Raw genomic sequence first — 14,865 nt, forward strand, 5'->3', positions numbered from 1 at the left:
ACAAGAAACATGCCTCTGATTTTAAATCAGATAAAGAGTGTGGTTCAGAAGTCTGGAAATGCCGATCCAAACTGCCTTTAGACAGGCTGCTTCCAGGGAGCTGTCAGATTTAATTTACTGTTTGTTTTCCATCTTACCTGCTGACCGATTCCTCCCTTATCCAACCCTAATTGTCTGCTCTGGTGCTGCAGCAACCATGTCAACCTTATACAACAGCCCAGCTGTTTCTGGACAGTCGCTCTGTGCAGCCCAGACATGAGCCAACTCCATTTGGGAGGGACAAAGGTCCTTGTTGGCGGCAGTTTTGCAGGAGGACACAGTCTCATGCTGAATATTTTATGCAGATTGAATCCCTCTTTGAGGACAGTGCCCAGTTGATACATAGCAGCAAATGGGATGGGATGAGCTATTTAGATATGCTGCAATTGGTTTTCCTGCTGCAGATCTGGCTCCTGCCACAGAGCAAGAACAACCTTGGAGTGAGGCAAGGTTGGCCATGCTGATGGGAAGGCAAGGTAAAAGGAGAACATGAGCAATACGGTGGCCTGCTTTGTGCCTAACACTAATCCATGGTTTATTTAGCCCAAGCTGAACCATGGTTTGTTTGAATGTCTGAACCCAGCCAAGCAGACTAACCTTGAATTGCTTTCTGGGAACAAACCACAGTGTGAAGCCATGGTTTGTTGAATTGCAGACCACTAACAAAACAACAACAAACAAACCTATGGTCACGTAAAGCATCCTTGATAAACACACGAGAATTGCAGACCATGGCTTGTTTTTAAGTGTGGTTTAGTGTAACATCCAAACCAAATAGCTTTGCTTAACCAAGCTTTGTTTGGCTGCCCCAGCCCAGGTGCTTTCTGGCTTACAGAGCCATGAGATGGAAGAGCAGCAGGAAAACAACAAAATTTGGAGAGTGAAGATGTGGGTTGTTTGTTCATCAGTGAGATGTTGGACAAACTATGGTTAAAACAAACCGTGACGTAGCACTTTGTGGGGACAAAACCATTGTCTGCTAAGCCTATGCTTCTGATTGAGTTCCAGCTCCCTTTAGAACAGTGCAAAAGAAAGAATTTTGGGTGTGGCTTGTCAAGCGGGGGTGAGCAAAGAAGCACCTCTAAAAATCCTCCCTACACATATACAACACACACAAACAGGCTAAAGATCCAGAGATGCCCCCAATTGTACTTTGAGTATATCCATCACTATTAATGGCCTTGACTATTTCATTTCATTAATTTCAGTGGGTTTATTCTGAATAAACTTAGTTGAAAACAATCCATAGGAGTCCTGCTGTCTTCCTTTTCAGTGTGGCTTATTTTCTTGGGCAAGGCCCTTCTTGGTCTCACTGAATTAAGAAAAAAAGTTTCCTATTCTCCTTTCTTTAGTGAACAAGAACCTGATGGCGATTGACAGCTGTCATCTTCAATGCAGCTTGCAGCCACACCCACCCCTGGAGGCTGTCTATCACCTTCTGCCAGAGAACACCCCTGTGTCCAGCTTGCAGAGAATCCCTGGCATGCTAGCAGCACATGAAGGTATTGTGAAAGACACACTTTTTCTTTTTGCGGTGTGAAAGACTAGGAGCATAGGATGGAAGCTGCATTATACGAAGCCAGACCATTGGTCCATCTTGCTCTGTACTGTCAACACTGGTTGGCAGCAGCAATTCAGGGTTTCAGGCAGTTCAGGGTTTCGGCATTGTGACTGCTCATCCTTTTGGCCTTCCACTTGACTGTGCTAAAATTGTATACTTTCCTGGATTTGACCTGCCGAATTACTCAAGTCCGAAAATGTGTGATGACTGGAAAACTTACTGATAATTCACTTCAATAAATCACACTCTGTGTGGGGCTACCCTTTATGTTAGTCCAGAGGCTGCAGCTGGTGCAGAACACAGAGACTTAGGTTGCTTGAGTAGGCAAACTACTGCCAGCATATAGCACCCTACTTGCAGGATTTGCAGTGGCTACCAGTCTGCTACCGTGCCAGGTTCAAGGTGCTGGCGCTAACATGAAAGCCTCTGCGGTGATTGAGAGCAGGGCTTTTAGTATGGCTGCCAGTGTCATATGGAATAGCATCCCTGTCGAGATGTGACAGGCACCCACTATCTTCAGTTTCCAGAAACAGTTGAAGGATTTCTGTTCTGATTGGCTTTACCACAAGTGTCCACCTGTTAGGGCTTTAGTCTTGTTTTGCAGTGGAGGGGAAACTTAACAGACTGTGCTCAGAATGCAGGTAACTTTCTGCTTAGGACAGAGCTCCCTAAATGTGCATTCCCCAAAAGAACTGCGAAGGGGAAGTTCCCTGCTTTCTTGTTCTTGACTGGAGCCTTCTGTTCCTTTGTGGCATCGGCAACTGTTATACCAATCCCTACCTATTTGCATGCCTAGCAATCAATGAACCTCCCACTCATTAAAAGTGGCAATGACTTCTATGCTTAGCCAAAGCAGTAGGTCAGGAATGTAGGTGGGCAAACAGGCATATATCCTGTCCGGTTGCACATTTATGCGACTGTTTGGGAATTGGGAAGTGGTTAAAGGTGAGGATCCGAAGGGATGGAGAGGAGAAGGAAGCAGGTTTCTAGGGTTTGTGTGTACCTGTATGCAAACTCTCTCTTTATCCGCAAACAAGCCAGGCCGCACTCTGTCACATGGCCATTCCCAGAGCACCCAAATTAACATTCATCAGCTGTACTCGTACAGGAGGATTTCCTGATTGTTGTCTGTGTTGGCTGTGCTCTGCATCGTTTACAGAGTATACCATTATCATTGACAGCTAACAAAGTGACCTGTGTATAGGAAGGTCCTGTATATTGCAGACATCCTGGGTGGGAAATGGTAGGGGAGGTGGAGTCATGCCCTGCAACTAGACCTAGTCATGTTTTTTGTTGGTTGGTTGGTTAAAGCGACTTGCAACCAAACAGGTTCTCCGAGACCAGTGGCTAGTGTTGGGAGTTTAGACTGGAGACACTAGAACCTTGAAATGGAGGAGGTGAAAGATCCCAACTTGTTTAATCAGACAAGGGCAGAAGGACAGGTTTCGCGGTACTTGTACCAGGCCAGGCTAGTCTACTAGAGGCTTCATGTGACCTGTCAGTTGTGGGGGGCAATGTTTTCCCTTGGTCTTTGTACCTGAAGGCCTGAACATGCAGCCTGTGGGAGCTCATTAGACTTGATTCTAGCCCCAGGTCATGAGATCCCTCGTTTGAGCCACAGAGGCCCAGAAATAAAAGCCCTTTCACTTTAATTGGATTTCAGTCTGGGATTTCAGAAGAAAGGGAGGCGGGGCGTCAAATTTCAAAGCTCTCCCTCCATGCACATTTTTGGATTGTGCTGAGCACCACTTTGACTCCATCTTCAGCCAAAAGTTGAAACTCGGGAATGGGGAACTTTTTAGGTAGGGGGCCCAGAAATTTCATTGGTTCCTTGGGAAGCTGTTGAGAGTTTAAAAGTGGGCATTTCAAAATTCTCTGTGGCAGACCCTATGTTAGGGGTCAGCAAACTTTTTCATCAGGGGGCTGGTCCACTGTCCCTCAGACCTTGAGGGGGGCCGGACTATATTTTGATTTTTTTTTTTAAAAAATAACAAATTCCTATACCCCTCAAATAACCCAGAGATGCAGTTTAAATAAAAGCACACACTCTACTCATGTAAAAACACCAGGCAGGCCCCACAAATAACCCAGAGATTCATTTTAAATAAAAGGACACATTCTACTCATGAAAAAGCACGCTGATTCCCGGACTGTCCGCAGGTCAGATTTAGAAGGCAATTGGGCTGGATCTGGCCCCCAGGCCTTAGTTTGCCTACCCATGCCCTATTTTGTGGGCTTCATTATATACCTTTTGGCAAATGCTGAAGATGCACTGCTTTACCCTGGCTTTTCTGCACTTGAGAGACATATTTTTTTAGGACCCACCTTATTTCTGCAGTTCTAAGTCATTTGAAACTTCTTTTAATATTTATTTATTTATATTTCTTTATTAAATTTATTGGTCGCTTTTCCTTACCAAGGTGACTCAAAACGACTTACAATATATAAACGAGCACATGCATTAAAAGGAAAAAACAAAAACAAACTAAAAGACAAACCTATTTTTAAAAGGCAGGATGAAAACATCTCACCCACTCAAGGAGGCCCAAGGCCTGATACAAAAGAAATGTTTGCGTAATGAGGGTGCCAGAATGTTCCACAAGTGGGGAGCCACCACTGAGAAGGCCATGTTCTCATACGGCTACTCTCCAGGACTGCCAAGGAGGATACACACGAAGAAGGGTCTCAGATAACAATTGAAGGGTCTGGGTCAGTTCATGTGGAGAGAAGCGGACCCTGAGGTGTTGAGGTCCTTAGCTACGTAAGGCTTTAAAGGTCAAACCCAGCACTTTGAGAGGTGATATGAAAACCAACTTCAAATGTCTGACAGACTGCCACATTTGAGATTGAGCAAGCTTGTTTTCTGCTCCTCCAGAGGGTAGGACCTGAACCAATGGATTTAAAAGAAAATAAAGAAGATTCAAACTAAACATTAGGAAGAACTTTCTGATGGGAAGAGCTGTTTGACAGTGGAAGGTAGTAGACTCTCCTTCATTGGAGGTTTTTATGCAGAGGTAGGGTGGCCATCTGCCAATGATTCTTTAGCTGTGATTCCTGCACTGCAGGGGGTTGGACCAGATGACCCTTGGGGGTCCCTTCCAACTCTACAATGATCATAATAAAAGTGACCAGGTCCTCACACACAATCAGAGCACACATAGTTAGACAGACAGGAAAAAATCACAGGCACACACACAGCCAGGCGCACACACACTAGAGCCTAATGAATGATTCATCTTTTTAAGTTCTGGGCATGAAAATGGCCCTTGCTGGCTGTGTTACTTTGACAAAGATCTGTGTCCTCCAAAGTTAGCACTCCAGCCCTTCTGTTCTTGTTTGTTCTCCTTAACCAAGACGGCCCCACAGTAAATACTACTTGGTTACTGGACAAGACAGAGCCGAGGGCCTGAAATTGGCTGCAAATGGGCACTTCCAGCCAAATGTACCCTGTAATTTGATACACTGAAGCTTTGGATAACAGCCTCTATGAAATTGAGGAGGTATATTTGGCTCCCAAAATTGAATTAAGGCAGATTCTAGTGTTAGCAAAGCTAATTTGTCAGAAACTCTCCGTTCCCAGCACTTCCTGCGGCTCTTAAACTGCTCCGCCAGCCAGAGATGTATTATTTCATTCTATTGCCGGGTGCTTTCTGTGTCGCTGGGGCTGTGCCTCCTAACTATACAGTGCAGGCTCAGTAATGCACAGTTGTGTATCTTGGGGAGGACAAGAAGAATCTCTAATCAGCTGCCTCTTGGGGAGAAAAGTGTTACGGGATGGTTTCCCTTACCACTTTCTTCCCTTCCGGGCATGTAGATTTCAGGCACACCGCAGGTAAGTAGGAGGAAACAACACTTGGCAATAGCTCAAGGATTCTGAAGGTGAGCCGCCTCGCCCCAGCAACCATTCTGGGAGAGGAACAAGTCAAGGGGACGATGTGCCTCTTCACAGCTTTCATGTCACTGGAGTAGTGCAAGGGAGGGCTGACCCTGTCCAGGTGTTGCTAGAATCCAGCTCCCATCAGCCCCAGCCACAGTGGTCAGTGATAATGGGAGTTGTAGATCTGGAGGTCAGCAGGTTGCTCATCCCTTCATTAAAAGGAGGAGGAGATGATGGAGGTATCTAGGCTATTATTACATTATGTTCAGTACAGGTGAGTGATGGAGGTAGCTAGTGACATTAAATGCAAGTAACAGTCTCATTCAGGGATGGGGAACCTGTGAATCTCTCTATGTTTTTGGACTCCCAACTCCCATCAGCCCCAGCCAGAGTGGTCAGTGGTCAGGGATAATGGGAGTTTTAGTCCACAGCATCAGGACCGGCACCCTGTTGCCTACTCTTGGTATAAGGGCTATCTGTCAATTGAACTGAGAAGGCATCTTGAGTCAGAATGTTCTGGGTTCAGCCATGAGAACAGCCTCGGTCCCTACTCCTGTAATATCAGGACAATAATACAGGTAGTCTTTTTTCTGTGCTCTTTTTAATGCTGTTTCTCTTACACCTGTAGCGTACCTTGCTGTTGCTTTTAGGTGCGTGATAAATATTAAAAATTAGTATAGCTTGCTGTTATTTCAGGAATATTCCCACAGCAAGGAAATGTTAAGAATCTCCAACTCTCCTCTGGACACTTCCTTGTCCACAGAATCCAGCTGACATTGCATTAATGCAGATGACTTTCCAAGTGGGTCCTTCTTCTCCTGCCATGCCCTAAAGATCTTTTCTTCTGCAGCTGTATCCTGGGGATTCAAGGAACTTGATCCGTCATCCCCGCCGACAGGCTCATCAATCTCCCGCTTGGCTGCTGTTTGGCCGTGAGCTTTTCCCGGCGACGAGCTTAGCAACCTTGTCACTTCATGCAAAGTCACTCTTGGCTGTGCAGAGGGTCGGAATCACACCTCTCCAGCCTCCATTAGCGTAATGGAGATAGATGGGTCGTGCAGGTGAAAGGTGACTCTCTGGTGCTCTACGAAGCTGTTGGCGCAGCACAGGCTGGGAGAGGATCAGGCTAGCTTAGTCCATCCCCCCCCCCCTTTAACTGGCTCTGCTGTAGATTTGCGGTGGCTAAGATCTCCAGCACCCCCCTCCGGTTAACTCAAATAATTAGCCAAGATCGTCCAACCCACCTCTATGAAATCTGGTACTTTTGTCCTAGCAATATATTTATAATTTTTATTAAAGGTTTTCATAATTTGAAGGGCTCAGAAAATATGCCTACCCATCTCTGTTGCCTTCTTGCATTTCCAAAATGCATTTGCCACATAAGAGCTACTGGATCAAGCCAACAGTCTGTCTACTCCAGCCTCCTGTTCTCACAGTGGCCAACCAGATGTCTGCAGGAAACCAGCAAGCACGATTTGAGCGCAAGAGCATTTATCCCCTCCTGCAGCTTCCAGCAACTGGTATTAAGAGGCATTTGCCACCTCTGACCATGGAGGTAGAGCATAGCCATTGCGGCTTGTAGCCATTAACAGCCCTCCCCTCCATGAATTTGTGTAATCCTCTTCTAAAGTCATTCTGGTTGGTGGCTGTCACTGCCTCCTGTGGGAGTGAGTTCCATAGTTTAGCTGTGCGCTGTGAGAAGCCTCTGTTGCTGTCTGGAGGCTGCTCCTTGCTGGAGATACCTTTGAGTCTTAGTGCTGGCTCCTTACCTTTTCACCCTGGAGAGCTCTCTTGCCTCCAAACCCAGGCTAGAAGCATCCTTCATGAATCTGCCCAGTTCTGTCTTCAAAGCCATCTGAACTAATGCCCTTCCACCTACTACCACTACAGCATTTCCGGCTACCGGCCTACATTTCATCTCCCGCCCTTCTGGCAGATGCCTTTGGAAGGGCCCCAGGTGTTGACATGGTGGGCCCCAAGGCTTTCTGTTGGAAAGACCAGCATGGAACCTTACAGAGGGGCTCAGGAAGAGGTTGCTGCCTTGCTGCTGGTTTTCTTCCCATGCTTGAATTAACTCAAGTGCAACTTTCTCCCGGCCGGCCAGAGAAGGGGCGGGGGAAGGCTGAGCCAAAGGGAGAGAACATCTGTTCCAGTTCTTTCCTGATGCGCTTTTCTTTGAATGATTGAATGCTACAATTTGTCGCCCAAGGCGTTTTTTTGTAGTAGGGCTCAGATAGCGTCAGCAGTTTTAACATTTGTTTGTTTATTGTACTTCTTGTTGGGATTATTTTTTTTTAAGAAAAAGGTGAGAAGTCTGTCCTCCCCCCATCTCTTTTAGTATAAGATTTTATGCAGTTCGTTGCTTTTTGAGGCCTAGTATAAATGCTGCTTCTCCCACAGAGGCCCTCAGAGAGCTCTGCTTCTTGCTGACATTGTGTAGGTAGTCGGCAAAGCCCCTTTGCTGGTTGCTGCTGTTAATTCGATTTACAAACTGCCCTTTATCAAAAGATCAAAGGGTGGTGTACAACATGAAGAACACATTTTACGGAGCACAATAATGAAAAGATAATAACAGGTACCATAATAATAACATAAGCATAATAACAGCCCCCTCCACAACTTTAACAGGCCAAAAGCATGGGTAAAAATGAATGTTTACAGGGCTGATGAGTGGACACTCTGTGTTCTGTGTTTTTCTTTTTTTTTATTCCCCTAACATGCTTACATTCCGGTGGCGCTGTGGGTTAAACCACAAAGCCTAGGGGTTGCTGATCAGAAGGTTGGCAGTTCGAATCCCCGCGACGGGGTGAGCTCCCGTTGCTCGGTCCCTGCTCTTGCCAACCTAGCAGTTCGAAAGCACGTCAAAGTGTAAGTAGATAAATAGGTACCACTCCGGCGGGAAGGTAAACGGCGTTTCCGTGCGCTGCTCTGGTTCGCCATATGCGGCTTAGTCATGTTGGCCACATGACCCGGAAGCTGTACACCGGCTCCCTCGGCCAATAAAGCGAGATGAGTGCCGCAACCCCAGAGTCGTCCACGACTGGGGGTCCCTTTACCTTTACCTTATAACATGCTTACATAAAAATGACATTACAAACACTATATTGGGGTCAAATAGGCCCAGCCATAGTCTAAAGAAGGCCTTCCTCTTTGCATTCAGACGCCTCCACATTCAATCCCTAGCATCTCCAGGCAGAGCTGAGAAAATACTCCTGCTTGAAGCCCCGAGGTCCTCAAGTGACACCCATCCAGCTCACACCAGCCACAGAGTTGCCTTCAGATTTAGCCTTTGTTGTGGAGTTTGTCCCTCAAAAGCAGATGCCGCAATAAACTGCCTTGCCTGTGCCACAAGACACTTTGCGGGTTTCTTTCTTTCTTTTCTTTTTTTAAAGAAAGAAATGATATATGGGAGCCTGCAATCATGCAAGCACAGAAACATCAATCCATTTTTATATTGATTTTTAATTTAAAGCAAAGCAAGAAAAATATCCAACGTATGTAATATGTATTAAATTGTAAATATATGTCATTCCAGTGACGCTGCATACAATATATTTATTCCAATAAGCACATGTAGAACGGATATTAAATCACAAAAATAAGTTTTGCCAGTGACAATTGTTCCAATATGTATTCTAATAACTGAGAAACACCTTTCATTTCTCTCCTAAGTCTCATGGAATATAACCCCTATTATGTTAGTTTATTAGTTCAGTCAGTTTCCAATAATATCAAGAATTTCCCTCAGCCGCTTGGAGTCAGAGGGCACGACGTACATTTTTTTCAACACCGTGCCCCAACTGTTTCAGTTGCTACTAACGCATGTTCTCAAACCGCCTTCTCTTTTGTTTTTAATGAATCTCCTATTAAATTCAATGAAGTTGTCAGTGGATGAAGAGTTACAGTACAGTAAAAAATTACTTCCAGTACAAGCTTCCAAGATCACTATGCTTTCTGCAGATTTCCGCTATAAATGAAGAAAATCAGCTCTGGCAGCCTGAAATTTCAACATCTGATAATACTTGTAGGATTAATTTCCATACCACTGGCTGAACATTTTATATTCAGGCTTTCTGAATATTAAAGTGACGTTGGGTAGTACAAAGTATGTACAGAGGCTCAAACTTCTCCAGGAACTTCAGGCCCTGGATTCCAGAGCTTGCCCTATATATGAATTGCAAATAAATTCTCGTAAGTGCCGCTGAGAATGTACTGTAAGAAGAGTCCTTCTGAATCAGGCCAATGGCCCATCTAGTCCAGCACCCTGTTCTCACAGGCGCCAACCTGTTGTCTGTGGGGAAACAGGCAACCAGGGCCTGAGCACAAGAGCCCTTTCCCCTCATGTGGTTTCCAGCAACTGGTATTCAAAAGAATTGCTTCCTCCAACTGGAGCCAGAGCATAGCCATAATGGCTAATAGCCGTTGATAGTCCCCTCCTATCTTCATTGAGATGAGTACACATTGAGTGAGATTTCACAAATGCATGTGGAATTATGATGTCCTGGACTTTTCTTTTTGATTTTTGTAATAATAATAAACCCACTACATTGGCTTCACTTTGCTGATCTCCTTTCCACAAACACCCGCATCAAACGTCTGTAGTAAAATGACATAAACTGCTTGTGGAATTTTGATGCCTCTGATTGCATTGTTTTTTGAAAGAATCTTTTTGTGTGAATTTCAGCAATGTAACCAATCATGCTGTTTTCAAAAACAATTGCAAAACCTTACTTGGGCAAAGGGCGCCCTAGATGAAAAAACATCAGCATTGTGAGAAAGAGAAAGGGCTGTGTAGTGGGCTCATAAATTCATGAACAATGAACAAAGTGAGGTGATGTCACAACTTGAAACCTTGGTTGCGCCATGACCTGTGACTCTCTTTGCAGGAGACTTATTCCAGAAGCCACGACTCATGAAGACAGTGACGTGGTACTTGGAGAAGCTGTCCATCCACCTCTACCCTTCGTTGGAGAGATTTGAAGAGGAGCTCTTGGACCTGCTCATGAGTGATCAGGTACTCTCCAAGGCTTGGAAAGGCAAGAAATGTAGTAAAAGTCAAGGAGGGGCGGGGAGAAGAGGTTTGAGACCTACAGGTAGGAATGGGGAATAAATTCAGTTTGGTTTGCATTTTTATACACCCTTATTCTAATTCATACTTCCCGAAACAATACGTAAACCAGAACACAGTTGTCCTTCCAAGCTTGCACTTCTCTGAATTTTCAGTGCAGCTTTCCAGCCAAATAACGTATACAAGAAAACAAGCATTAGTGAAAATAACATACAAAAACGCATGGTATTAGGAAACAATTGCTTGGGGGAAAACATATATTAGGCCAAGTTGCATAATGAATTTTGCCTATTGGAGCCTGTATGACATAGTGGTTACAAGTGGTGAATCAGGACCTTGGAGACCAGGGTTCAAATCCCCACTTGGCCATGAAGCTTCACTGGGTAATGTTGAGTCAGTCATTGCCTCTCAACCTAACCTACCTCACAGGGTTGTTGTGAGGATAAAATGGGGAGGCAGAAAACCATGTACGCAACTTCAAGCTCCTTGGAGGAAAAGGGTGGGATATAAATGTAATAAGTAAATGGATATTACGAAATAGGTGCACTAAAATTCTGACACATTTTCACGAGGACTTTGGAAAAAACCAAACCTCACAAAACTGATGTGGAAATGGGGGGAATCAGATTTAAGAGTGGAGAAAACAAGTTACTGAAAGAAATAGAAAATGACAGATTCAAGAGTGTGTTTTATTCAGAAGTCTAGTGGAAGTATTCTTTATTCAACCCAATGCATTTCAGATTGAATCGTTCTTCTTCAGGGGCACTCTGAAGCATAACTAGTTTCCGACTTTTGGTCTCAAATCTCATTGCACATTATTTTCCAGACAATGACCAGACATAACCTGTTGTCAGGAATGCGCATAAGTCATAGTGTCGGTCCAAGACAGCTTTCTTGCTTCTTTGAAGTGGCACCAATGTACTGATCTCCCTTGCTTTGAGGAAGAATTTAAAATCTCTTGCCACACCATTCAGACACCAACGGTTGTAGCCAACTAAGTTTTACTCAGAACTAATGGAACAAAGTTTCTCTTCCTCCCCAGTTTATCCTCACCCAAACCCTGGTGAGGTACATTGGGCTGAGGGACTCTGAATTTCATGGCCAAGCAGGGATTTGAACCCTGGTCTGCCTGGTCCCACTCTGACACTCTAGCCACTAGACCACACATGTTGCTTCACCCTGCTGCACAGGTAGACTGGCCCTGTGTTGTCTAAGCTAAAAGAACAGCAACAAAACCCCTACAATTATGAGACCAGGTCGTCCAAATTCTTACAAACCTGGTCCTGTGATTGGTCTCAATTATACAACTTAAGCATCTTTGCATAGCAGCTCCTTTTTTGCATAATTTATTTACCAACTATTGCTATATCGCAGAATTCATTCTGTATCGGCTAGTCTTTGCAAGGGGGAGCTATGTATGGTCACAGAGGCCCTTCCTCAATCGCTGAAAACCTTATTCAGATACTGGACAGCTACCTAGCTTTCACTAGGGTTTTCTGGATCTCCTCTGCAACAACCTGGTGCACATGTTTTTGGACTACAGTTCCCAACAGCCCCAGCCAGCATGTGTTTCTGGTCCAAACATCTGGATGGGACCGGGTTGGCAAAGACTGTTCTAAGAAGGTAGTCTCATTCATATGGACTACATCATTTTTTGTTCTTTCAAAATGAAGCTAATTTTCAGGAAGCTGGATTATCCTTGCAAGTCAGTAGCTGGGTTTCTTGCCTCCTCCAATACCACCAAGCGGAAAACAATGGATTTTTTCGAAGAGGGATGAATTTCCCATTTTCTGGACAATAACAATGCAGCTGCTTGTTTCTTTGCATATGGATTGCTTTTGAGGCTGCATTTTTTGCGGGGAGGGAAGAGTCCTTTTATTGCCTTAGTTCTCCTTCTGATTAAGAGACTGCTCTCTTCTCAGCCTCCCTGTTGCTGTTTCTCCTCCCCTCCTCCTGGAATAAGCAACTGCTAATGAGCTACATGGTGGCCAGGCTGCTTTTGATTAATGGATACCCAGAGCAACTTCTAAGTTTTAATGTTTGTGTTTTCAGCTCTCGCAATTTAGGAAGCGGTAATGACCCCCAAGGATGTGCCTTGTTGATTTGTCAGATGCGCAGTGGATTTTCAGAGAGAAGATGAAATACTTTAATATCCAGCAGTCACTCTGGGGCAGCTCTCATTTTTATTAGCTAAGGACATCCTGCCTAAAATTACTTTTCCCGCCCCCTCCTCACAATACATTGGTATGGGGGGTTAAAAAATGCCGTGGCATTTGATAAGTTGGCTGGGCCCTTACTCTGGGTCTGTTTCCAGTGCATTTGAATATAAGGAAAGGGAACAGCAAGCTGGATTTTCATTTTCCATCAGCCCTGCTGTAAGACAAGCCACATCAGGCCTTCTCTCCCTTAGCTATCACTCAGCCATCAGCCATTCCTGCAGACTACAACAGTGGGAGAGATTGGTCCTAGAGCCCATCCTATTGGCTCTCAGTCAAGCACCTCCAACATGTTCCTGGAATTGTTTCCATTCCAGGTGGTAGTGAAACATGAGGCTGCCCTTAAAGACTTGAAGAAACTTCAATTGGTCTAAAATGCGGCAGCCAGGTTAATGGCTGGGCCTCTGTTTAGATCTCATATAACCTTTGTTTTAAAGCAGCTGCACTGGTTGCCTGTTTGTTTCTGGTCCCAATTCAAGATTGCGGAAAACAATCAAGGCCTCAAATATCTGAAAGATCCCCCCACTTCCCTACAGACCCTCTTGGGTGCTGAGTACAGTGGTACCTTGGTTTATTAACTTAATCCGTTTCTGAAGTCCATTCTTAAACCAAATCTGTTCTTAAACCGAGGCACGCTTTCCCTAATGAGGCCTCCCACCACCGGTGCCCTTCCACTGTTCAGCTTCCGTTTGTGGACCAAGGTAAAGTTTGCAAACCTGAACATTGCTTCCGGTTTTGCGGAGTTCATAAACCAAATAGTTTGTAAACTGGGCTGTTTGTAAACCGACGTCCACCCTCAGAGGTTCGGAGGTGTGTGGCTGCCTGGGAGAGAGCCTTCTTTGTCGCAGCCCCTGTGTTGTGGAACTCCCTCCCCACAGAAGTGCACCTGGCACCTTCATTGTACAGCTTCTGGCAAATGCTGAAGATGCACCTGTTTAACTTGGCTCGGGGTGTATATTTCCAGGATGTGCCTTATTTCTGTAAGTTGTTTTGAGTACTGTTTTCTTCATGTCGTAATACGCCCTGGCACCTTAGGGTGAAGGACAGGAAAAGGAATGAATGAATGACTACGTGACATTTTTCAGGGTAGTTGAATGGCTGTTCCTTGTGCCTTGAGACATGACCTGGCCACCTATGGATTTTCCTAGGGCAACTCGATGCTGGATGGGAACAGCCTCGCGGTGCAGGAGAGGCGGCTGCACATTGGGGTACACAACGGCTTTTGCTTTGTGCAGCCACCACAGGTGGTGGTGGTGGTGCCAGAGGCCGAGGTGGCTCGAGGGCGGACCAGCAGCTTACAGAGGAAACAAGGAGCTGGTGTCAGACCCAGGTAAGGAGGCGGCTTTCCAGGCAAGGAAAAGCCAGAAGTTCCTACCAACCAAACACACATATCTCTTTCCTTCCTTCATCTAAGCAAGCAAGAAGATAATCACATTTCAAAGGCACATTCTGGCAAAAGTACCAGGGGAGGATGGGGCGAAGGGCCACTATCGGTTGTGGCTTGAAGAGAGGGGTCGTTGCCTGGGGAAGAGTCCTGAGGGTTGGATAGAGGGGCGTGGGCACACCCCACACTGGCAGTACTTTGTTCCGCTCCAAGTAGAAATTATGGCAAAAGAAAAATGGTCAGGACTATAAACCTGATGGCATGTGGCTGGTTGGCATATCATATCTGGGTCTCTCTGCCTCCCCCCCCCCTTCCTTCCTTGCAGTTCAGAGGGGCAAGCTCTTGTGCTGCGAAGCCGCATACACTTGACAGAGATGGTCCATCACCCGGCCTTTGGAGTGGTCCTGCTGCTGGAGTACGTCTTCTCCATGGCAAGTGGACCAGATGGGAAGGTATGTGTTGCATCTGCTATTACCTCTTTGGTAGCATAAGGATGGCTTGAGTCTCTGTCCTCATAGGGTCACAACTCAGTTGTGTCAGCTTTGTCCTCATGGTACCTCCTATCCCTTTTTTCTATAAGGATATCTTGACGAGAGGCAGACAGGCAGGCAATGCTTTTCTTCCCTTTGACACAGCATAAGGACATAGAAATATCAGAAGAGCCTTATGGAGGTCAATGGTAGCCATTGACTGCCCTCCCCTCCCCTCTACAAGCTTCAT

General features: G+C 45.4%; 1 protein-coding gene across 2 annotated transcripts in view; it reads left to right on the top strand.

The window, feature by feature from the left end:
• The window catches only part of NPHP4 (nephrocystin 4), a 95,897-nt gene that overhangs the window by 23,593 nt on the left and 57,439 nt on the right, over positions 1–14,865 (top strand). For both annotated transcript variants that reach the window (XM_081923440.1, XM_081923439.1), the window contains exons 6-9: positions 1,392–1,541; positions 10,364–10,491; positions 13,910–14,091; positions 14,471–14,597. In XM_081923440.1, the coding sequence (XP_081779566.1) occupies positions 1,392–1,541; positions 10,364–10,491; positions 13,910–14,091; positions 14,471–14,597 (587 nt within the window). The remainder of the gene's footprint in view (positions 1–1,391; positions 1,542–10,363; positions 10,492–13,909; positions 14,092–14,470; positions 14,598–14,865) is intronic.

Source organism: Podarcis melisellensis (genome assembly GCF_964234715.1).
Source record: "Podarcis melisellensis genome assembly, chromosome: 8".
Classification (NCBI taxonomy): Eukaryota; Metazoa; Chordata; class Lepidosauria; order Squamata; family Lacertidae; genus Podarcis; species Podarcis melisellensis.